Source organism: Solanum dulcamara, chromosome 7, assembly GCF_947179165.1.
Source record: "Solanum dulcamara chromosome 7, daSolDulc1.2, whole genome shotgun sequence".
Lineage (NCBI taxonomy): Eukaryota > Viridiplantae > Streptophyta > Magnoliopsida > Solanales > Solanaceae > Solanum > Solanum dulcamara.
In genome coordinates, this window is record NC_077243.1 from 76,747,155 (window position 1) to 76,768,596 (window position 21,442).

The following is a 21,442-nucleotide window of genomic DNA, read 5'->3' on the forward strand; positions in this document are numbered from 1 at the left end:
GCTTGCCCTGTTCTGCAACTCCATAAGGGGAAGGTGGCAAAAAACTCAAACCCCATTTTCGTATACCAATCCAATGTCCTCCTCTTCTCAGGTTCAGCTACTTTCTTTATTAGTGTCATTTTCTATATCTAATTTTTTTAAAAATTTTTTTGGGTGTTTTTATCTAGTTCTTGAATTGATTTTAATTTGTCTTTGATGCAAAAAGGTTGGATTTTTTTGTGCCATTTAGTGATAATTTGGTAGAGGATGAGAAAAGTTCCATACCCAAGATTCCATTCTAGTTCTTGCATTGATTTTGTCTTGTTTTGATTTTAAAAAGGTTGGATTTTTGGTACCTCTAAGTGATAATTTGGAAGAGGATGAGAAAAGTGGCATACCCAAGATTCCATTGTAGTTCTTGCATTGATTTTGTCTTGTTTTGATTTAAAAAGGTTGGATTTTTGGTGCCTCTAAGTGATAATTTGGTAGAGGATGAGAAAAGTGGCATACCCAAGATTCCAGTATCAGAAGGCTCTAATTGTGTTGGCCGTGATTGCATTCCAGTTACTGATAAGCGGCTCAGCCGCAAACATCTTACTATCACTGCTACCTGCACTGGCTCTACTGATGTTGTTGTGGTACTTTTCCTCATCTTTTTGGTTTCTTCACAGTCATATTCATGTATTATTGATTCTTCATATATGATTCATTGTAGTTAATGTCATACATACGTGCATACATGTAACGAACACACCCGTGTGCTTGTGAATTATCCTTAACTTGTGGATACTAGGATTATTGACAGTATGCTTGTTTGAGTCTGCAGTTATGATGATGAATTTTATGCTAAGTTTCCTAAGCTTGAAATGTAGTGCTTAAATTCATGTATACAATGGTGGTTAAATGCATGATTTCTGTCTACACCTTGTGATAGCATTTCAACTTATTTACAAATGTAAAAGTATGGGGTATCGTTACTTCTTAATTTCCCGTTGAAGTCTTTTCTTTGGAATAAACATGGGGACTGGATTGCAGGAAGGAACAAATCCAGTTGTCATAAGATCAAAGGGTGAGAGAAAGAAGCTTTTGTCTGGAGATAGGTGGAAAATCGGAAGTGGTGATGTCATAGAGTTGATACCTGGGCATTACCTATTTAAGTATGTTAGCACAGCTCCTAAGGATGAGACTTCACCAGGCAACAAACAAAAAAGGCCTTTCAGTGACGAAAGCATTATTGACAAAGGCCAGATGCATGGTAAGAAGAAAGCTCGAGAAGTCTGTCAAGAGGAAGCTTCAGAAATGGTATGGGTTTCTTTGTTTCCTCATTTTGGTTCTGAATAGATTGAATATTTTAACACGTTGAAAAAAATATGTACGGAAGAAGTTTCAATTTTTATTACTTTTTAAATCTTTGGCATACAGATTATGTTGCACAACAATGGCCAAGAAACAAATAGTTCTGCAGAGGCCATACGTCAGTTTAGGGTTCCCAAACACAAGTTGCCTCTCACATTCAGATTGATGAGAGTGCGTGAGCTGCCAGGATGGACAAATTCAGAAGCTGTTTCTATTAGTGATGTTATTCAGGTAGAGTTATGCATTGTGGTTGTTTTGGGAATTAGTTCTGTTTGGATGAGATGTTGGTCCTCCTAGATGCATTACTGTTCATGAATTAGTAAAGGGGCAAAGAAGATGCGACGTCAAGTTTGCCTCTGAATTCCTTAGTGAACTCGTGATCCTAGCTCCTTTCTTTTCTGAGCTTTAGACTCTTGCATATATTTATTTTTGATAAAGGACTCTTGTATATATTCATCCAATACTCTTCTATCATAAAAGTTTATAGGAGCTATATGGCAGCAAAGACTTTAGAGCTATGTTGGTTCCAAGTGCTCACTATGTACCAATGTGTCCTACAGATAGTTATTACTTGGTAAAATGTCCTACAATGGTTGAGGATATAGGTTGTTGTCTCCTTATATGGTATTAGGCAATCCTCATCACATGAGCTAGCTTTTGAGGTTGAGTTAGGCCAAGGTCCATTTTCCTTACATGGTTAGAGTCATACCATCCCTGTTCTTGGTTCACCCAATCTTGAGCCTCATGTTATATTATCCACACTCCATATGTCTAGCCCTGGGCGTGCAAGACATATGGTTTTGTCTTTTGATCATTTTTTACCTCACACACTAACTTTTGGAATTGAGTTAATCCCGAAGTCCACTTTCCATATGATAATTGATAAACCCTTCTATAAGTGTACTTGTAATTGTTGTATAATGTCTACATTTCTGTTAGTGGCTTGACATCGGTTCCTATTTTATTATAGGGGAATGTGCTTGTAGCTATCCTCTCGAATTACATGGTGGATATGGATTGGCTACTTTCTGGTGAGTTCTGTCATTTTTGCCTTATCGTTTGTTTTTATTTTGTTAACATTGTCTGTTTCTCCTATTATTTATGTTCTTCGACTTCTTGGGTTGTCCAGTGAAGCGATTTCCTAACTTCTTTATGGTTGCCATTGTTTGTTAGATACTCTGTACAAGTTTATTTGCTTTTATGAACTAAATTAATCCTTTTTCTGTCTGAAAACTGGCTTTGTGGTCTTTTCTAATGCAGCATGCCCAGCTCTTAAACGGATTCCTAATGTTCTCGTCATTCATGGAGAAGGTGATGGTGCCATGGAGTGCATGAAGGTTAACATTTGTTAAGTTATGAGAATCTGATGTTATTGAAGCTTCTCTTAGATTAAATTTCTACTTCATTGTCTTCTTCCTTTACAGAGAAGCAAGCTTGCGAATTGGATTCTGCACAAACCTTCTTTACCCATTGCGTATGGAACACACCATTCAAAAGCCATGCTTCTTGTCTATCCAACGGGAGTTAGAGTTATTGTACATACTGCAAACTTGATATCTGTTGATTGGAATAACAAAAGCCAGGGATTGTGGATGCAAGATTTCCCCTGGAAGGATCAAAACAATTTGGGCAAGGATGGTGGATTTGAAAATGATTTGGTTGATTATCTAAGCGCGTTAAAGGTACAGATGAATTCAAACCCAGAACTAAGTTTGAATTAACTCTCTTTTCAATATTGTCTTATCTTTTATACGACTTTTTGTGCAAATTGCAATAACTGAGTCACCATTATACTACTATTATTTTATTACCTCAAGAATTGCATCCCTTTGTAAAGCTTATTCCAAGGAACGGTACAGATTGAAGTGTGAATTAGCTTACCCTGGATCTTAAACAAGGAATAAATCACTGTTTTAGTTCACGGGAAAAGAATTATATAGAGAGTTGTGTACAGCCTCTATGCAAGTAGTTTTTTAATGGCCAGACCACAAGCTTGCCCATGACTTGAGCTAAAGCATAGGTGTTGAGACAGTAGGAACATAGACCAGGGAAAATCTCTTCAACTATGTGGAGGACACTGCTTTTAGTTTTTGGTTTCTTAACCTTGATGCCCAATTTATTTATGTAGTACAATGATTTGTTTTTGCAATATAGAAAATTAACAATTGTTTCACTATATGTGGAGAGCTATGACTATATGTATCTGTAGATGCTGCATTTCATGCTATTTTAGAGAAAGCTCTGCCTTGTTATGCAATAAATCAGGACCAAGGAGCTTCACGCTTTCTTGATGTCTGCATGGCATTTAGCCTTTTCCTTTTTTATGAATTCACCCTCTACTGTTGGAGTACTTTCTTTTTCCTTGAACTTGTTTGATTCTGTTAAATCTTTTTGCAGTGGCCAGAATTCACTGTTAATATACCAGCCTTCGGAAGCTGCAAGATCAATTCCTTGTTCTTCAAGAAATTTGATTACAGTAGTGCATCGGTATTTGCTCATTTCTTTTACTTTAATAATCTTTTTGTCTCTCTAGCTGAAACTCTATCTCCTAGTTGCACACATTTCATATGATAATTCGGTATTCAGACAATGTGGTGCCTGAGTTTTACCAACTCCTAGGACATAATATTCATTTCTTTGCTGTCAATTCTCTTCTCATTTACAGCTCAGTCCTCACCACTAAAAAGAAGAATAAGAAAGGAAGAAATAAAAGCAAAATAGAGCTGACAAACATGGCATTTCCACGTCACATTTTGTAACTAGTATCTTTGTTTGGTGAAAATGTTTGCTTGCACATGTTTGCTCTTAAAATGTACCCCTGGGTGCGTGTCGGATCTTCCAAAAGTAGTGCATTTTTGGAGGATCCGACACGAGTGCGACAACATTTTTGGAATGTTTAAGCAACATAGCTTGGTATTATGCTCTCTTTCACTATTTATCATGGTGACTGATTCTGCATTTAAGATTCTTGTATCCATGTGGGGGTGGAGGTGACAGGAAGTATAAGTCATTGCTTGCAATTTTATAGAACTGTGTGGGGCGAACCGTTTGTGATATCATTAAGGTGCAATGTAATGACATGACCTTGAAGTTATCATTTCTCCAATTCCAGGTCAGGCTAATTGCATCTGTGCCTGGATATCATTCAGGTTCTAGTTTGAGGAAGTGGGGACATATGAAGTTACGTACTGTTCTTCAGGAATGTACTTTTAGCAAAGAATTTCAGAAGTCCCCTCTTATATACCAGGTATCGGTATCTTTTTGAGTTTCATTCAGCTCCAAGGATTCTTTCACCAGATGTTTCTATATTACGCCTGTATTATCAAATATCATTAACATCTGTGTCTTCAATTGCTTCCTGCAGTTCTCCTCCCTAGGCTCTTTGGATGAGAAATGGATGACGGAGTTTTCATCTTCAATGTCGGCTGGAGTTACAGACGATAGAAAACCTCTGGGCATTGGGGAGCCAATGATAGTATGGCCCAACGTAGAAGATGTTAGATGTTCTTTGGAGGTAATATTGAACAAGTCCTATTAGACTATTAGTGGCATCACTAACCTTAATATGGATGTCAAACATAAGTTATATTGTCCCTTTAATTCTTTTGGTTTCTTGATACCTTGAGAATCCTCTCTGTTATATAAAGGATAATCCACAGCCTATTAGTGGCATTGACTTAAGACCATACTTTATATATCTTTTTTATTCAGTTGAAATTTGCAATAGATGTGATTGAAATACCTGACAAGTTACATTGAAATTTATAGTGTGTGCTGTCATTCACTTGCTATTTAGATGCTTGCTGATCTTCATAAGTGAAATCTAACTCCTCCTTTGATTTACTGATCATGACTTTTAGTGCATCTTGCTTCATTTCTAGGGATATGCTGCTGGAAGTGCCATTCCCAGCCCATTAAAGAACGTTGAGAAAGAATTTCTAAAGAAGTATTGGGCTAGATGGAAAGCTAACCACACCGGTCATTGGTATAGTATTCTTATAAAGTTTTTGAATTTCCGAAATATTAGTTTCAATACAATATTCTGGATTGAAAACCTTGTGCATCTCTCTCTTAAATTCCTAAACCTATGGATGCAGCACCTAAAGCTTTTACCTCTAGAGTTTTCCAATAGGAGCACTGTGGACTATTACTGAAGTAATCAGTTATGCGTCAGAATCATAGAAAATCAGGCATAGTCATGTTAAGTAGTTGTATACTTGAATTATCGCATGAGTTCTCTTCTTATTTCTTTTTAATGGCCTTCCTAAGGTTTTTGGGCTCGCCAAATGTGAAGAAATTGATTACCCAAGACCTTATAAGGAGAAAAAAACCCATCCCTCCACCAAATGTGGCAACGTGCTACACTAACCCCCCCAAGGACTGCCAACTGGAACGTGGACAATGTAACATGGGTGCGCAAGATGGGGACATACAATAACAGGCAACTTCTTTCAAAAATTCGGAATAGAGGAAGTGAAGAGCTTTCTCTCTCAAAAAGGAAAGTTAAGGAACTTCTAGACGAGAATATTTTCTAGAGTAGGGACTTAAATCCTTGGTTCTAAGTGAAGAAATGGATATGGGGCTAACTCAACCTCAAAAGTTAGCTCATGAGGTGGACATACACTGCCCAAAACCATACAAGGAGACAATATAGGGAGATAAGTGATGACAATGGTGAAGGAGTGCTTATACTTGTTGATTGTTCTCTTGTGATGGCAATGAAGGCAGTTGCACTTGCGCTAACCTTTCATGAACTTGTCTCTAGTGGCAATGGAAGGCTTTGCGAGCGTAACCTGTTCTAAACTTCTTTTTGGTAGGGTTTCTGGTGGTAAGAGTCAAAGCTTATGCATGCTGTTGTCTGATCAAAAAAAGCTTATGCATGCAGTTGCTACTTTATCCTACTTCGGCTGTATGCCTTGCTGAATAAATTGCAGTTGACTGTTATAAACTCATAAAATATATCTTGTAAAATGATGTGGAAATGTCCCATGTTCTGAGTGGCATAACAATGTACAAAGGAGGCTCATTGTGAAGCTGATTTATGATCACTGCTTCTTGTGAAAATGCAGATGTACTTGCATACTCACATGCATAACATTCCAAAAACCTGTTTTCATCTATTGACATTAAAAGAAATATATCCAATATGTAGTTGTAGTGAAGTTCTAATGCGACTGCATAAATTTTTTTTCACCCATTGGAACAAACAATGTTGTCAAAGGCGCACTTAAATCCTTAAGTGAGGCGCAAAACATGTTGAGCGCTTCGCCTCGCTTAGAGGGTACTTCAGTGTCGTAATCAAGACTCTATGACATGCTTTTCCTTGCCAAAGAGCGTAATCCTGAAGACGTGACTCTGAACCAGTGTTATCAAAGGTGTGCTTAAAGCGCGCTCAAGCCCTGAAGCGAGCCTCAAAATGTGTTGAGCGCTTCGCCTCGCTTCATATGGACTTCAGTGTCGCCATCAAGGTTCCAAGACATATTTTTCCTAGCCAATGAACCTCTTCTGAAGAGATGACACTAAACAATTGATATTTCACTTTATCGTAGTTATTTTTTAATTTCTTTGTTCATATACTTGTCATTCATGCTTATAAATTTTTAGTCTTGGACGAAACATATGTTTTTGTTTTTTTCTCCCTTTGCGCCTTTTCTCATTAAAGCCCACACATTTTTGCGCTTTGTGCTTAAAGCGAATAGACCTTGGAGCTTTTTTGCGCTTTTTGCTTTGGATAACACTGCTCTGAACAATTGATATTTCACTTTATCGTAATTTTGTCTTTAGTTTCTGTCCTTTGTTTTTGTTATTCATGCTTATAATTCTGTCCATGTTGTGGGATTTCACTGGGTTGTTGTTGTTGTTGTTGTTGATGCTTATAATTCTTAGTCTCGGACTACACATACATATTTGTATTTTTTTCTCCATTTGTGCCTTTCTTCATTAAAGTCCATGGTATAGTTGCACTTTACGCTTAAGCCCCAATGTACATTAGTGTTTTTCTGTGCTTTTCGCCTTTGATAACACTGAGAACAAAGAAAAGAATTTCTTCATTTCTGACTTGATGACAGAAATTTCCGTCTGTATATTGCATGAGGTTTGCTGATATATACTTGTCAATTTTAACTGCTGTTGCAAATCAGATTTTCCTTCTTTTTTAGCTCCTGTTTTCATTGATTTTGTTGAGAAAGGACACTTACCTTTTGTTCTTCAAATCATCAGCCGTGCAATGCCTCATATTAAGACGTTTCTACGTTACAATGGTCAATCGTTAGCGTAAGACTTCCAAGACTGTTTTTTTTCCCCTTAAGATTTGATTTCCCACTAGTGCTGGATGGTTGCTTTTGATAATATTTGTTTTTTTTTCTCTGGTAAAACAGGTGGTTATTGCTTACTTCATCAAACCTCAGCAAAGCTGCCTGGGGCACTCTTCAGAAAAATAATTCTCAGTTGATGATTCGTTCCTACGAGGTAATTTTGTTTCTCTCTGTAGACTAGAAGCATCCAAGAAACAAACTGACAGAGAGACTGATGAAACAAAAGATCCGAATTTGCACCTCAACTATCAACCATTTGCTTACTTTTGCCTTCCGTTACACTTCCCCAACAAAAATGCACTTGCCATTATGAATTTCGACCAATTGTGCCCCTTTTTTACTAACAGGCAACATCCCTCCGCATGTATATTTTTATCACTCCTGCTATAAACCACTACCACATATGCCGACACGTGGAATATCCCTCTTTTACCCATTTCCCAAAAGTTGAATCAATCTTTTACGTGTATTTTTCCTAGATTAACATTGATATCTTCCCGGTAGAGACAAAAACACTAGGTGATTTCTTGCCATCTGTCTTAGCCTCGGTTGACAAAGTTACCTGGTACCTGTTGCTGGTGGGAGGTGACAGGTATCTCGTGGAGTTAGTCGAGTTGCGCGCAACCTAGTCAGACACCACTGTTATAAAAAAAAGATTAACATTGATATCTTGTTTATCGTTTAGATTTCATCTTGACTTGAACTACCAAAGTGACATTATGATTGTAACTTATTTTTGTCCTTGGCAGCTAGGGGTGCTTTTCTTGCCATCGTCTATTAAACATGACTGCGGATTTTCTTGTACAAATAATGGTTATCCATCAGAGGTACAACTATCATCAAGTTTTTCCGTGTTAAGTTTACATTTATTAGTTGATATGTATAGTCGGGTTTTTAATTCTTCGGATTTACAGGATGAAACTAGCATGCATGAAGGGAAGAGAACAAAGCTGGTAACTCTAGCTTGGCAAGGAAAGGGAAATGATGATTCCTCTGAAGTAATCAAGTTGCCAGTGCCTTATGAACTTCCTCCAAAACCATATTCCCCTGAAGGTCTTAGCTCTATAACAAAATCTCACTACAACGGTCCTTGTTTTCTTTTGAGCCAATTTTTTTATGTTATATAATAATATTTCGCTATAGCAGTCAAAAAATATTCAAACGATGTTGTTATAAAGATGTTTGACTGTTTACTGCTCTTCGAATAACATCAAGCTCACTGCATTTTTTCGTTAAATGCAGATATTCCTTGGTCATGGGATCGTCGATATACCAAGAAAGACGTATATGGACAGGTTTGGCCAAGATAAGTAAATCTATACACCAACCAGGGCTCCTGATGTTTTCAATGATGGGATCGGTCGATTGACATAAAGATTAGAGTTCTTGATTCTGTATATATTTTTAGGCATGAATCTTTAGAATATTGGTACCATTTATGAGCTGTTTTTCCATATAAATTGATGAGTTTTTTCATCAGTTGGCACAAGGTTGGAGTCCTTGCTTCTGTAAATTCTCTTAGGCATGAAATCTTTAGAATGTTGATACCATTAATGAGCTGGTTTTCCATAGAAATTGATGGATTTTTTCACCAGTTGGCACTACATTAGAGTCCTTGCTTCTGTATATTTTCGTAGCAATGGAACTCTAGAATATTGATGCCATTTATCAGCTGGTTTTCCATATAGGGTGTGTTCGGTGCGAAGGAAAATGTTTTTCATGAAAAGTGTTTTTTAAGGAAAATAAGTGATTTTTATTCCAATTATTTATATCTAATCCATAATAATATTATGAGAGGTAGGGTTGTGGTATGGGGGTATGGAGCCTTGGGAGGTTGGAGGTGAAGATGAAGCGTGTTTGAGGGTGGGTAGCAAAATACATAAATTTGTCTTTTAACTTAGCGTCAGCTGATACCTATGTCCTCCAACTTTGGATGTGTACAAGTAGACACATGCATCCTACATGCCGATTCATGTGAGATACGCTCATCCTACATGGCAACTAGTTTCTATTATGCCACACAGGATGCTTGCATTTACTTATTCAACTTTATACAAATTTAAGTGTCTACTTGTATATATTGTGCCGACAATTAATGTATAAGTGTCTACTTGTATATATTGTGCCGACAATTAATGTATAAGTGTCTACTTGTATATATTGTGCCGACAATTAATGTATAAATGTCTACTTGTATATATTGTGCCGACAATTAATGTATAATGCCAAAATTTATCAACAATTTGAACCAAATCTATACCACTGCCCGGTATAGCTGGTGGGTTGTGAATAAGGTAAATTTTATTAATCCTACAATACTTGTATACCAAACTTATGTGGTGACACTATTTTCTCAAAAACGATTCTTACGCAATGTGAATCTGAATTAAACGACTAATTAAATTTTAGGTTGGCCACCATGTTCGGGGTACTAATAAACGTCAATATCTGGTAATAACTGAAAGATAATTTTGGCACCTGAGATTCCAACAACAGTCCAAATGTGTGGATCAATACAAAAGTTGAAAATTGTTTTTTTTTTAAAAAAAATATTTCTATATAAACCTTCTCTCTCTATGCTCTCATTTCAATTTTTTTTCTACATTTTCATACAATTTACAAAAAAAGTAAATTAAAAAGTTCTCAAGATTTCCAGTTTCATCTCTCCCCCACCCACCCCTATCTCTGTTTCTTCTTTTGGGTCAGGTAAAAAATTTCCAACTTTTTTAAAATCAAGACTGTGTTTTTTCTTCTTTTCTTGGTTCTTTAATGTTATGGGTCCTATGCACCTTCAATTTGGATTAGCAATATGAATGTCGGATATCAAGATTGTATTTTTCCTTCTTTTTTTTTCAGCTGTTCTTTAATGTTTTGGGCTCTACGTAACATGATTTCGAATTAGTCAAACTGCAATATAGATACTGAACGGAATAAGAATCCCCCAAAAAATTGTTCTTTAATTATTTTTTTCAATCAAGATTGTGTTTTCCCCCTTTTTTCAACTGTTCTTTAATGTTATGGGCCCTATATGCCATTAATATGGATTAGTCGATCTGCAATACATGTATCGAACGTCGTTAAAAACAAATTGTTCTTTAATGTAATTCTTGTTATTTTAGACTTTAGACTTTGTTGATAATGTCAACAAATTCTGTTTATTTCTTTATTAGTTTATCTTCTTTTTGTGTTTCATGCATATCCTGAATTGCTATTTTGATTATTGTATACGTTTGTTTGTTTGTTTTTTCGTTTTTCATTCGTTGTTTGATATCTACGTTGGAGCTTGACTAATATTTATAGGATTCAAATCCAAAAACTCTAGATATGTGTGGAGGGATCTCAACCATCCCACCAGAACCATGTTGATAAAATAAAAATAATTAAATTCATGTATTTGATGAAAGTCCCAATGCAAGTAATTTTTTATTTTTTGCACCTGTATTTATTTCTGATATAACATGTTCTTGGACCTAATTAGTCTTGTTTATATGGGTGTGTTTGGGCATTAATTTGTTCTTGATTTGACATTTCAAAGAAATATAAAAGGATATCAAATGATCGATTTACCATTAAGAACATTACCACAAGAAAGACGGATATTGTGGTGTTCCAACGATAGCCAAAAAGACAACATTTAAAAAGACAACATTTTGAATTCCGATGCAAGGCCTCCCCTAATATCATCGGATTAGCGTTGATAGGGCTGATATGGTATCTCAGAAAACTGAGATTTGATCAAAACATACTTCAATTATCAATTGTTCTCTTTCACAACGTGAAATATCATCAACATTTAGTTGAGGTGTGCTGTGATAAATAGTTAGTGATAGTTCAAGTAGAAAACTCGCTTATGACCATGATCTCTTTGTTTGTTATTGTCGTACTAAATGGGCAATCATCTATCTCATCAAATAACTGAACCCTTTCTGTCCTTTTTTCGCGCTAATATTAGTCTGTTATTGTGTTCTTATATCCATGAGTTTGCAAGTGAATTACGTTCTTTTGTTTTCGTTTCAGCTGGAATTTTGCATTCAAGGTTTGTTCTTCGTACTTCTGAAAGCTAGGTTCATGTCTGAGCTCGATATCCAAGTCCCTACCACCTTTGGTACTTCCTTTAATCTTGTCGTCTTAAACATGTCACGTTGAAAAGTTGAAATTAATAAGTTGTCAAAAAAGGAAAGACAGTCGTTAAGGAAAGTAAGACAAACAAATTGAAATGGAAATGAAGGGAGTAATATGATGCTGATGCAATTTGTGCTAGTCCATACAATCCTCCCTTTCTCCATCTAAGACGAAAACCGTTTTATTTCTCTGTTTTCGACTAATTACTGATTGGAGTAACACTGTTTTCGTGCCTTGTATCTCGTGGACAGATCCGTTCGCTGATGCAAATTCTCAGAACTCAGGCGCTGGTGCGAAGGAGTATGTACATATCCGAGTTCAGCAGAGAAATGGCAGGAAAAGTCTGACTACTGTTCAAGGCCTGAAGAAAGAATTCAGCTACAACAAGATTCTGAAGGACCTCAAGAAGGAGTTCTGCTGCAATGGTACTGTTGTGCAAGATCCAGAACTCGGACAGGTGAATAACTAATTCTTACACTCTTTGGAACAAAGGACTTAAATAAAGGCGACTCTCGTTCTTTGGACGAACCTATGACCAAATAAAAACGAGTTCTTCACTCTTTTTTCACATAATTGATGCTATTCTTTCTTTACACTCTGTCTCTGAACTACCGAGGAACAAATGACTTAAAGAAGGCAATTCTCGTTCTATGGACAAATCTATGACCAAATAAAAATGAGTTATGCACTCTTTTTCACATAATTGATGCTATTCTTTCTACTCTTTCTCTCTGAGCTACCGAGGAACAAAGGATTTAAGGAAGGCGACTCTTGTTATTTGGACCAACCTATGACCTAATAAAAACGAGTTCTGCACGCTTTTTAACATAATTGATGCTATTCTTTGTTTTCTGAGCTACCGAGGAACAAAGGACTTAAGAAAGGTGACTCTCATTCTTTGGACCAACCTATAACCAAATAAAAACGAGTTCTTTACTCTTTTCCACATATAACCAGGGTGGAAAAGGTTACAATAGCAAGCCTCTACCTGACCGGAGAGCCTCCAGGACAAGGAGGCGGTGATAAACTCAAAGACGAATTCAAGATTTGAACTTTATGAGTACAAGTTCGGGAATCTACCACAACTTATTTGATTTACTGGGGTCAAAATCAGTTACTTGTACTTATTTAGTGAATTTTCTAACACACATATACACGCGCCCCTGGATGAACACCTTCTAGCTTGTTTTTTCCTCTACTGATTGTTTCATTCACACAGGTTATCCAACTTCAGGGCGATCAGCGGAAGAACGTGTCAACCTTTCTCATACAGGTTTAATTCATCATCCTCTGCTCGTTCCTCAACATCCAATATACATAATCTAAAAAACGATTCTAGTAAACGTTGAATTCTCGTACTTTTTGTGATTTTTAGGCTGGCATTGTGAAGAAGGATAACATCAAGATTCATGGTTTTTAAACACAAGCAAAGAAAGGGGATTGATGCACATTTTGTGATTGCAACTTTCCAGTTTGTTTTCATTTCATCAAGTGCGTTACCAGCAATGATTTCTGAGTTTTAACACTTCTTTTTTCTGCATATAGCAGAAGCTTGGTATATTAGTAGCTTGGTGATGTTCTTATTGATGATCAGTGTATATCAAAAAGTTATTTTTCTGAGTCCCCAATGGAGGTGGAGAATCTGCCCAAAAGTTTACCAGATCATTATATTCTATTTTGGATGAACCTTATAATGTGTGTCATTCTGTATATATTTTACTACTATATTAATATTCATTTGTTTATTTCACGAGCTTTTTGTTGGTGCTTAATGTAGTAACTACTTTGTCCTGTGTGGTTTTGACTTGATATGGTCTGTCTAACTAAGTTGTTCGAATGCTACACTTTCGATGTCGTAGTCGTGTCAAATTCTGCAAAAATACACTACATTTGGAGAATACGACAAACACCCATTGTTATTTTTTCCGAGCAGCATAAGGTACAAAGTTCAAAAAAGTAAAAAAGACTTTTGAATTTTGTAGTCTTAGGCTAAAGATATGTAAAATGTACCAAAATGTTCTTTAATCTTATAGTATTAAAGATGTCACATGATTGAAATTAAGGAGTTGTCAGAAAAGGAAAAGGACATTTTCTTAAAACGGACTAAATTTCGTACAACTCCCCTCTATTTGTTATTCGCTCAGTTCATCTTTACTTGTCCACTATATTATTTTAGGATATTCAATAATACTTGTCCGGGTTGAAAAATCAAGAGATAATTTATCATTTTTTTATTATTTTACCCTTGCTATTTAATGCTATTGATTTTTCAATATTTAAATGACTTATAATTAATAGGGGTGATACAATAAAACTACCCTTCTATTTATTGTTTCTTAAGAAGTGTGTCAAGTCAAATACAAACAGGTAAAGATGAACACGGGGAGTATTAGAAAAAAGGGAAGAAGTTAATGACGAGCAAATTTATTGGTTCTGAATTTTTGAATGTTTATTTAAAGGTTAATAACTAGGTTATAAATTCAATACGTAGACATTCAATCAAAAGATATTGAGTTCGACCGAATTTATATTGGGACTTCTACTCCGGCAATAATGAAGGCTTCAATAATGTAATAATAAATTTAATAATACAATAGACATGACAAAATCATATACACTCAACATCAAAAAATACTAATAGTTCAAAATACTCCTTCCTCTCATAATATATATTTTTTTAACCTAACTTCAAATATTTTATTATTCCCATGGATTTAACCAACACTCCTCAGGCTTTTTAGGAAATCTCTCAGCATCTTGACAATAATCATAAATCACAAGATTTCTTTGTACCCAAGCATAATCTAATTTTTGGTCACTTGATAAATGCCAAGAATCATATTGATCCCACCAATTTTTTGTTGTTGTTGAAACACAAGAAGGATATGGATCTTTCCATTGACAACCATCAACACTAAAATCTTTGTATGATGAAACAAATGGTTGATTTTTCCAATTTGTTTTCTCTAAACCACCTCTTGTAGCCCAATCATCTGCATTCCATATACTTGAAAATAAGTACATTGGCTTCTCATTTGGGAAGAAATTGTTCGTATAATTCGCGTTTTTGTACACCCTTATTGGTACCCTATCCACGAAAAACCTGCACAAAAGTACAAAGATTTTGATGTTATATATACTGATCGTGAAAAAATAAATTGTATAATAGTGTAATTTATCAATTTTCCGTTACTAGTCCACGAATAATCACACAGTACATGTGATTGGTTTAAAGGAATTCTGTGTAGCCATCAGATATCATGAATTTAGGGGCTCAATTAATTCTAATTCGTGCCGTTTTGAACACATTAAAAAGGGACACAGTGACATTTTACTTCTTAAAGAGGGTGAAATATCCGCACTTCAACTTGAAGATAATTTTATCTTCTTCATTTTATTTTTAATCGTAATTTCTAATTTCTACAACACTCTCTACCAGAAATACGAAAAAAAATTGTACAGAATAGCCACTTATCAGACCAATATTTGAAAAATAGTCAGTGTTTAGAAATTAAATCCATTGAAAACTAGCCACTTTTGATGAAAAAACACCATAACATTGTCATGAATTTCAAAGTTAAACAAGTGAAAAATTCAGAATATTTACCTGATTCCTAATTTTGATATTCATAACATTATCATGGATTTCAATAATCAGTTATATATCTTTCAATTACAAGTTAGAAAACAGGCTATTTTTGAAACTTTTTTCATTCTTCATTTCCAAAACTCAAACTCGAGACATTTTATCAAGTACCGAGGGATCTCATCTATCATACCAAACTCCACTATTGTAATTTTGAGTAATTTAATATAGTATAATAATAAAAAGTGAAAAGAGGTACTTACACAATTTGGTGAGTGTTCCAAAGAATTGAATAGGTGTGAAAATCTTCAGTGGGGTCAAACCATAAAACATGTCTCATCTCACGATTACCAGTTCCATTCTTGTACACATTTGTTTGAATAAGATAAGGTTCACCTGTTCTATTTCCCAAGAACTCAAAATCTAATTCATCTCTTGTTGGTCCTGCTCCATCTTCTGTGCACATCTACAATTCATTGAAAAATCCCCATCAAGCATACTATAATGATAGTACAATACTTTGTGTAATTTCATAAGTAGAGATGTTGTCAAATCCCCATTAAATATATCACTTAGATTTAAGTTATTTGGACTCTTCAAAAATGTCGAGGGATGTGGGTCGAATTCTCCAAAAATATAATGTATTTTTAAAGAATCTGAATGAATGCGACAATATTTTTGAAGAGTCCGGATAATATAGGCTTAGTTATTTCCACAATATTAAAAGAAGATACTTTATTTTTGGTTAAAAAATATACTTTCTATATACTTGATTGTTACACTTTCAGTATTGTAATCGTTCATAAAATGTGAAATTAGTAATTTGAAAAATAAAGTAAATTATCGGCTACAACAGGTTAAAAAGTATATTGAAATTATAAAAAAAAATTACATTATCAATTATATATACATACGTTATAAGTTTATAGCCGTATTAATTTAAATAGACTATTCACGTCACACCCAAAAATCAAATCAAGCGTGAACATGAAATGATTTGTATACCAAATTGTCCTTTTTAATAAACGTGTATATAAGTCATATATATATTGCAGTGCCAGAGTTGACAATCCATAAACAAAAAATAAAAATAAAATTAAAAGAATTGCAACTTACATAGTAAGCTGTCACAACACCAGCAGAATCACCTCCTACCAATTTCAACTTCATGCTGAACCACCCAAATCTATATTTTTGCTTGGTCATAAATCCACATCCTATATATCAACAACAAAAAAATAATAATCATCAATCAATGTTTGTAAGAACATAAATAAAGACACAAATGTGGAAAAAAAATAATTGAAAATGGTATTTGAAAAATCCAATTCTTGAGTTCTTTAATGTCACACAGATCGAAAGATGGTCAGTTGAACATTATTTTTTTTTAGAAAATAAATACTTAAAGGTCAAAAAAATAAAATGAAAATATTGAATTCTTGAATTTCAATCACCTATATAAAGAAAACTCATCAATATCACATGGTGGTCAGTTGAATAATTTTCGTCAGAACATAAAGATTCAAATGTCAAAAAAAATATAAAAATATTGAAAAAATAATAATCTGAATTCTTGAATTTTAATAACCTGCTTTCTTGTCCAATGACAAATACCAGATCTGTCCATCTTCAGAAGTCTTGAAATGAGTTTCTGGACAACTTTTGCTAAAATTGTCATCAAATGAACCTTGTACTTCAGCTTGTGTTGATGAAAAAAGTACAACAATTATTGCACTAAGTACAAGAAAATGAGCTATTGAAGAAGCCATTTTCTCCAACAAAAATAAAAATGAAAATGTAATGGAGAACTTCACAATAGGAGCTTGAGAAGTGAAGCTTCTTATTAAGTTTGAATTCTCTTGAAGAAGAATATAAATAAATAAATAAAATAAAGGATGTACAGCACACTGATCACTAGTTTTGGTCATGTCAAGGGCAAAAATGGAAATGGAAAGTTCTCCCATGTTTGTTGCTTTTGGTTTGTTTCTAGTGTTTATACTTGTTTAACCTTGGTATATACATAAAGATAAAATTCTCTCCTTTTAATAGGAGACATTAAAGTTTGTCCAAGAAGTTATGTTCACCTATTTTGAGAGTAACAATTTCTTCGAAAACAATAATAGCATATTCGGTATAATTTTATAAATAAAATTTAAAAAGAATAAAATATATGTAATCTTACTTTTACTTTATATAGGTAGATGAATTGTTTCCGATAAATCCTATGTTGAATTAAAATATTTCAAATCAAGTATGAATATTATGAAAAAAGTAATGATGACAACAAGTAATATAATAATCGGAGCAAATGATACAATAGGTAATATTAAAATCTAAGAGTAAGATAATAAAAAAGTAACAAGAGTTGTAGTGTGGTAAATACTCATTCATTTTTAATCAGAGGTCTCAGGTTTGAGTCTCTCGTTTTCTCATTATGTCTAAAATGTTTTTATACTTTCATATATCTAACTATATTAAAAATCAAATCATGTCTCACGTCATTAAAGATTGTGATGAGATGAATAGAATTCAGTACGCACAATCAGATCTTGTTACAGATCATCAAAAATGATAATGAGATGAATAAGATTCAGCCTTTAAATTACGAAGCACGCCAAAGACGCCGTGATCAAAGAAATGACATTCTACAATCTAGAACACTCTATGTACCTTTAATTAGATATTTTGAGTTTGAGATTTGTGATTGAAAAAAATCTCGACAAAAAAGTACTTCATTCTTTAATGGTTTGTAGGCCGCATAATTTCGAATTAATTAAAATTTGTCAGCTGAAATCAAACAAAAATTATGTTACTGTTGAAGAATGTCAAAAGTCTCACATTTATTTGTGGTTAATGAGATGAGTGAACTCCTTATAAGGCTTGGGCAATCCTCCTCCCTTTGAGCTAGCTTTTGAAGTGTGAGGTAAGCCTAATCCTCCTCCCTTTGAACTAGCTTTTGAAGTGTGGGTTAAGCCTAATCCTCCTCCCTTTGAACTAGCTTTTGAGGTGTGAGTTAGGTCTAAAACCTAATTTACATTATATCAGAGCATGATCAATCTCATCCAATGTTGGACACCCAAAATTAAAATTCCCCACTCACCAGATGCAAAGCATTGGGCGTAAGGTGGGTATTGAAGAATAACAAAAGTCTCACATAGTCACATTGGTGGTTTAATGAAATGAGTGGACTTCTTATAAAACTTGGACAATCCTCTTCGCTTTGAGCTAACTTTTGGATGTGAGTTAGGCCTAAGACCTAATTTAACCGTTACTCACACTTTCTTTAATTTTATAAAAGTAAACACATTTTCAAAATTTTAGAAGGGCAATTTAGGGATTTACCCCAAAATCACATATCGTCCAAATGACCGACAAGTTGGAGAAAGCAATTGCCAGAAAGATGAGGAGGTAGAAATGTCCATAATGCCCATGGACTTCACTGAATTTTGGATGCAGAAAAATGTCAGTGGGGTCTAAAGATGACTGCATATGGGAACATGACTCTTTGATTTGTCTTATAAATAAATAATAGAAACTTGTTTGATTTGACAACTGGATTTTGCTCTTGTGATTGGTCCTCTAGAGAAGGGGTCAAGGCTAAATGAGTCATTTATCATTACGATTGGTAACGAGTAGAAGTGGTGTGTGTGCCCAAAATGTTCTTTTAACTTGAAAAGTATTTTTTTGTTAGAAGTGATTTTCGAAAAAATATTTTTAGAGAATAATATTTTATATTTGACTAATTAATTTCTTTTAAAATACTTTCACCAATATTAGAACATTAATCTCAAAAGTATTCATATTTTCTCTAAAAGCTAGGAACTTAACTTTAAAAAATAAACATTTCTTTCTAAAAAAAACACTTTTTGATTTTCCAAAAAAATTGGCTAAACATGCTATCAATCTCAAACTAATTAAAGTCTAACCATACGAAATTTCATAATTCATTTGCTCCAATCAAAGAAAGTAATGTAATTAAAGTCACTAGTGGAAAACTAAAAAAGAAAATATCTGACCCCACAATTCATTTACTACTTTTTTAGAAAAAGGAAAAAGAAAACAAGGGGAACAAGTAAGCTAAATTAAGGGGGAATATTTATATTAAACATTTGACTTTATTACTTTGGATCTTTATAATTATATAACAAATTTACTTTAATTTTTGAAATCTTTTATTTTATTATTAAAATCAGAGAAATTATAATTTTTGGGAGAAGAGCTGATAGGTGATGGTTGCTGGGAATAAAAAATGACCGACATGCCCGTGCTTCCATTAGTGTATAATAAGGTGTATTTGCGTACATTGAAAATTTAAATTTTATGAATTTAAATTTAAAATTTTATCATAATAATTTTTTTTAACACAAATAAAATTTGAACGTAAGTTAATAAATTCAGATGAATCGATATCTATGATGCCTTATGCTCATGTTGTTTTTGTGTACATATTTTTCTCATTTAGTCATGATTAGTTTGTGTATATTTTTTAAATTAATTTATTATTTAATGATGATAAGTAATGTGGCTTGATGTGAACATTGAATGTAAGTCAGTGACATAATAATATAGAGGAAAGAACGGTCAGTTGAACGTTCTTTATAAGAAAAATATATTCATAGATTATGCATATTGATCAAAAATACTTTTATATATAAATATTTGACCTTTAACACTCGACCAAAATTACTAGATGAACAACAAGGGCAGAGTTACGTGGGGGCAAAAGGGTTCATTCGAACCTTTTTGTTGAAAAAAATTATATGATATATATAATTTTAAAGTTATTTTAGATGTATATATAGTAGATGTTGAATTCTTTTGACTTATTTATTTGTATACTTCTTCGTATTTTAAATTTTTTAATAAAAATTTTGATTCCGCCATTAATAAAACAGTGTAAATATGTAATATGAATCATTCATGAGCAAATGCCCCATGTGACGTCCAACAGTAGTACAGCTTTGAGACAGTAAAGCATTGTCTGAGAAAACATATGCACATACTATTTCTTATATGTATATGGCTTAGCAACTTTTTTATATTTTGATAACAACCGATTATAATATAGTACGTAAATTATAAAATAGTGTAAATATATAATAATGAACCGCATGCAGTACGTAAATTCGAATTTAGTCAAGCTTCAATATAGATATGAAACACTAGATAAGAAAAGGAAAAAGAAATATATGTTTGTGCTAAATGTGAAACTTAAAGTTAAATATAACAATAATAAGAAATGTGCATAGTATATGACAGTTTGGCCGAGTGGTCTAAGGCGCCAGATTTAGGCTCTGGTCCGAAAGGGCGTGGGTTCAAATCCCACAGCTGTCATTTTTCTTCTTTTTTTTTCCAAAAAAAATAAAATTCTCCTTCTTTCACGATACCTACACGTCTCGATTGCAACTTTGTATATATGTATAAAAAATCGTAGAAATATTAACCGTGACATCCAAAGTAACAATGAAGTGTAAGGGGTCAATGATGAAAACTCAAGTTTTGCTCTTTAGGACGTAAGTTCGAATTCAGTCTCGTAAATTTTTTAGAACTATTTTACTGCTATTTTAGCATGTTGCATTTAGGACCTCTTCTAACTAAAGAATTAGACTACTCTTAGGTGTCGTTTGATTTGAATACAAGTTATGATGGGATAAATTACGTTAGGATTAGTTATAATGGGATAAGTTATATTGAGATTATTTCTTATTGAGTGTTTGATTTGTTGTATTCAAAATAATATGCATTGCATATTAAATATTAAGAATAGGTTGTTTGTTTACAAAAATATTCGTTACTTTATTTAGTTTTTTATATTTACTTTGCAAGGTTTAGTTATTCAATATTCATTCTTAAAATAAAACTTTCATCTTCTTTACCTTGAATATTTTTATGTGTACATTTTCATGATGTCCGTATGTATTTAAAAATAAAACTTTTTTCTTATTTAATTTAAAAGTAGAATTTTCATTTTAAGCTTGTTAAAGTAAAAAAGAATTTATGAGAAATCAAAAGATAAATAAACATAAGAATTAATCAAATAAATTTATAAATAAAAATAATATTATATAGTGTAATTTTTTAATAG

At 33.6% G+C, this 21,442-nt stretch overlaps 3 protein-coding genes and 1 non-coding gene across 5 annotated transcripts; 3 read left to right on the plus strand and 1 right to left on the minus strand.

Annotated features, from left to right (window-relative positions):
• Positions 1-12: 12 nt before the first annotated feature.
• LOC129894452 (tyrosyl-DNA phosphodiesterase 1) lies at positions 13-9,224 on the plus strand. The gene is made up of 16 exons (XM_055970159.1): positions 13-91; positions 432-617; positions 1,015-1,281; positions 1,402-1,566; positions 2,306-2,366; positions 2,596-2,672; positions 2,760-3,017; positions 3,733-3,822; positions 4,448-4,582; positions 4,700-4,849; positions 5,217-5,320; positions 7,555-7,608; positions 7,713-7,803; positions 8,399-8,476; positions 8,564-8,702; positions 8,892-9,224. Exons 1-16 carry the CDS (start codon positions 74-76, stop codon positions 8,957-8,959), a joined length of 1,941 nt encoding a protein of 646 aa, XP_055826134.1. The 5' UTR covers positions 13-73; the 3' UTR covers positions 8,960-9,224.
• Positions 9,225-10,142: 918 nt separating this feature from the next.
• LOC129894453 (protein translation factor SUI1 homolog 1) lies at positions 10,143-13,495 on the plus strand. Of its 2 annotated transcripts, XM_055970161.1 has the most exons (5): positions 10,143-10,355; positions 11,667-11,754; positions 12,023-12,228; positions 12,991-13,044; positions 13,147-13,495. In XM_055970161.1, exons 2-5 carry the CDS (start codon positions 11,718-11,720, stop codon positions 13,189-13,191), a joined length of 342 nt encoding a protein of 113 aa, XP_055826136.1. In that variant the 5' UTR covers positions 10,143-10,355; positions 11,667-11,717; the 3' UTR covers positions 13,192-13,495. The 2 variants fall into 2 exon arrangements, with proteins under 2 accessions (XP_055826136.1, XP_055826135.1); XM_055970160.1 differs by lacking the exon at positions 10,143-10,355 and having other exon boundaries at positions 11,154-11,754.
• Positions 13,496-14,285: 790 nt separating this feature from the next.
• On the minus strand, positions 14,286-17,301 carry LOC129895002 (probable xyloglucan endotransglucosylase/hydrolase protein 8). The gene is made up of 4 exons (XM_055970615.1): positions 16,946-17,301; positions 16,474-16,574; positions 15,621-15,823; positions 14,286-14,874 (listed from the first exon to the last, which is right to left on the minus strand). Exons 1-4 carry the CDS (start codon positions 17,283-17,285, stop codon positions 14,472-14,474), a joined length of 1,047 nt encoding a protein of 348 aa, XP_055826590.1. The 5' UTR covers positions 17,286-17,301; the 3' UTR covers positions 14,286-14,471.
• Positions 17,302-20,611: 3,310 nt separating this feature from the next.
• TRNAL-UAG (transfer RNA leucine (anticodon UAG)) lies at positions 20,612-20,691 on the plus strand. Its single transcript has one exon. It is a non-coding gene; the product is annotated as a tRNA-Leu (tRNA).
• Positions 20,692-21,442: the final 751 nt, after the last annotated feature.

What these genes read in the sequence shown, in the direction of transcription:
- LOC129894453 (XM_055970160.1), top strand. Translation starts at nt 11,625, where the DNA reads ATGAGTTTGCAAGTGAATTACGTTCTTTTGTTTTCGTTTCAGCTGGAA. An exon ending in CCAAGTCCCTACCACCTTTG is followed by an intron (nt 11,755 to 12,022) that starts GTACTTCCTTTA and finishes TCTCGTGGACAG; the next exon opens with ATCCGTTCGCTGATGCAAAT. An exon ending in AAGATCCAGAACTCGGACAG is followed by an intron (nt 12,229 to 12,990) that starts GTGAATAACTAA and finishes TCATTCACACAG; the next exon opens with GTTATCCAACTTCAGGGCGA.
- LOC129894452 (XM_055970159.1), top strand. An exon ending in CTATTAGTGATGTTATTCAG is followed by an intron (nt 1,567 to 2,305) that starts GTAGAGTTATGC and finishes ATTTTATTATAG; the next exon opens with GGGAATGTGCTTGTAGCTAT. An exon ending in GTGCCATGGAGTGCATGAAG is followed by an intron (nt 2,673 to 2,759) that starts GTTAACATTTGT and finishes CTTCCTTTACAG; the next exon opens with AGAAGCAAGCTTGCGAATTG.
- LOC129895002 (XM_055970615.1), bottom strand. Translation starts at nt 17,285, where the DNA reads ATGACCAAAACTAGTGATCAGTGTGCTGTACATCCTTTATTTTATTTA. An exon ending in GTGTTGTGACAGCTTACTAT is followed by an intron (nt 15,824 to 16,473) that starts GTAAGTTGCAAT and finishes AATGAATTGTAG; the next exon opens with ATGTGCACAGAAGATGGAGC. An exon ending in TGGAACACTCACCAAATTGT is followed by an intron (nt 14,875 to 15,620) that starts GTAAGTACCTCT and finishes ACTTTTGTGCAG; the next exon opens with GTTTTTCGTGGATAGGGTAC.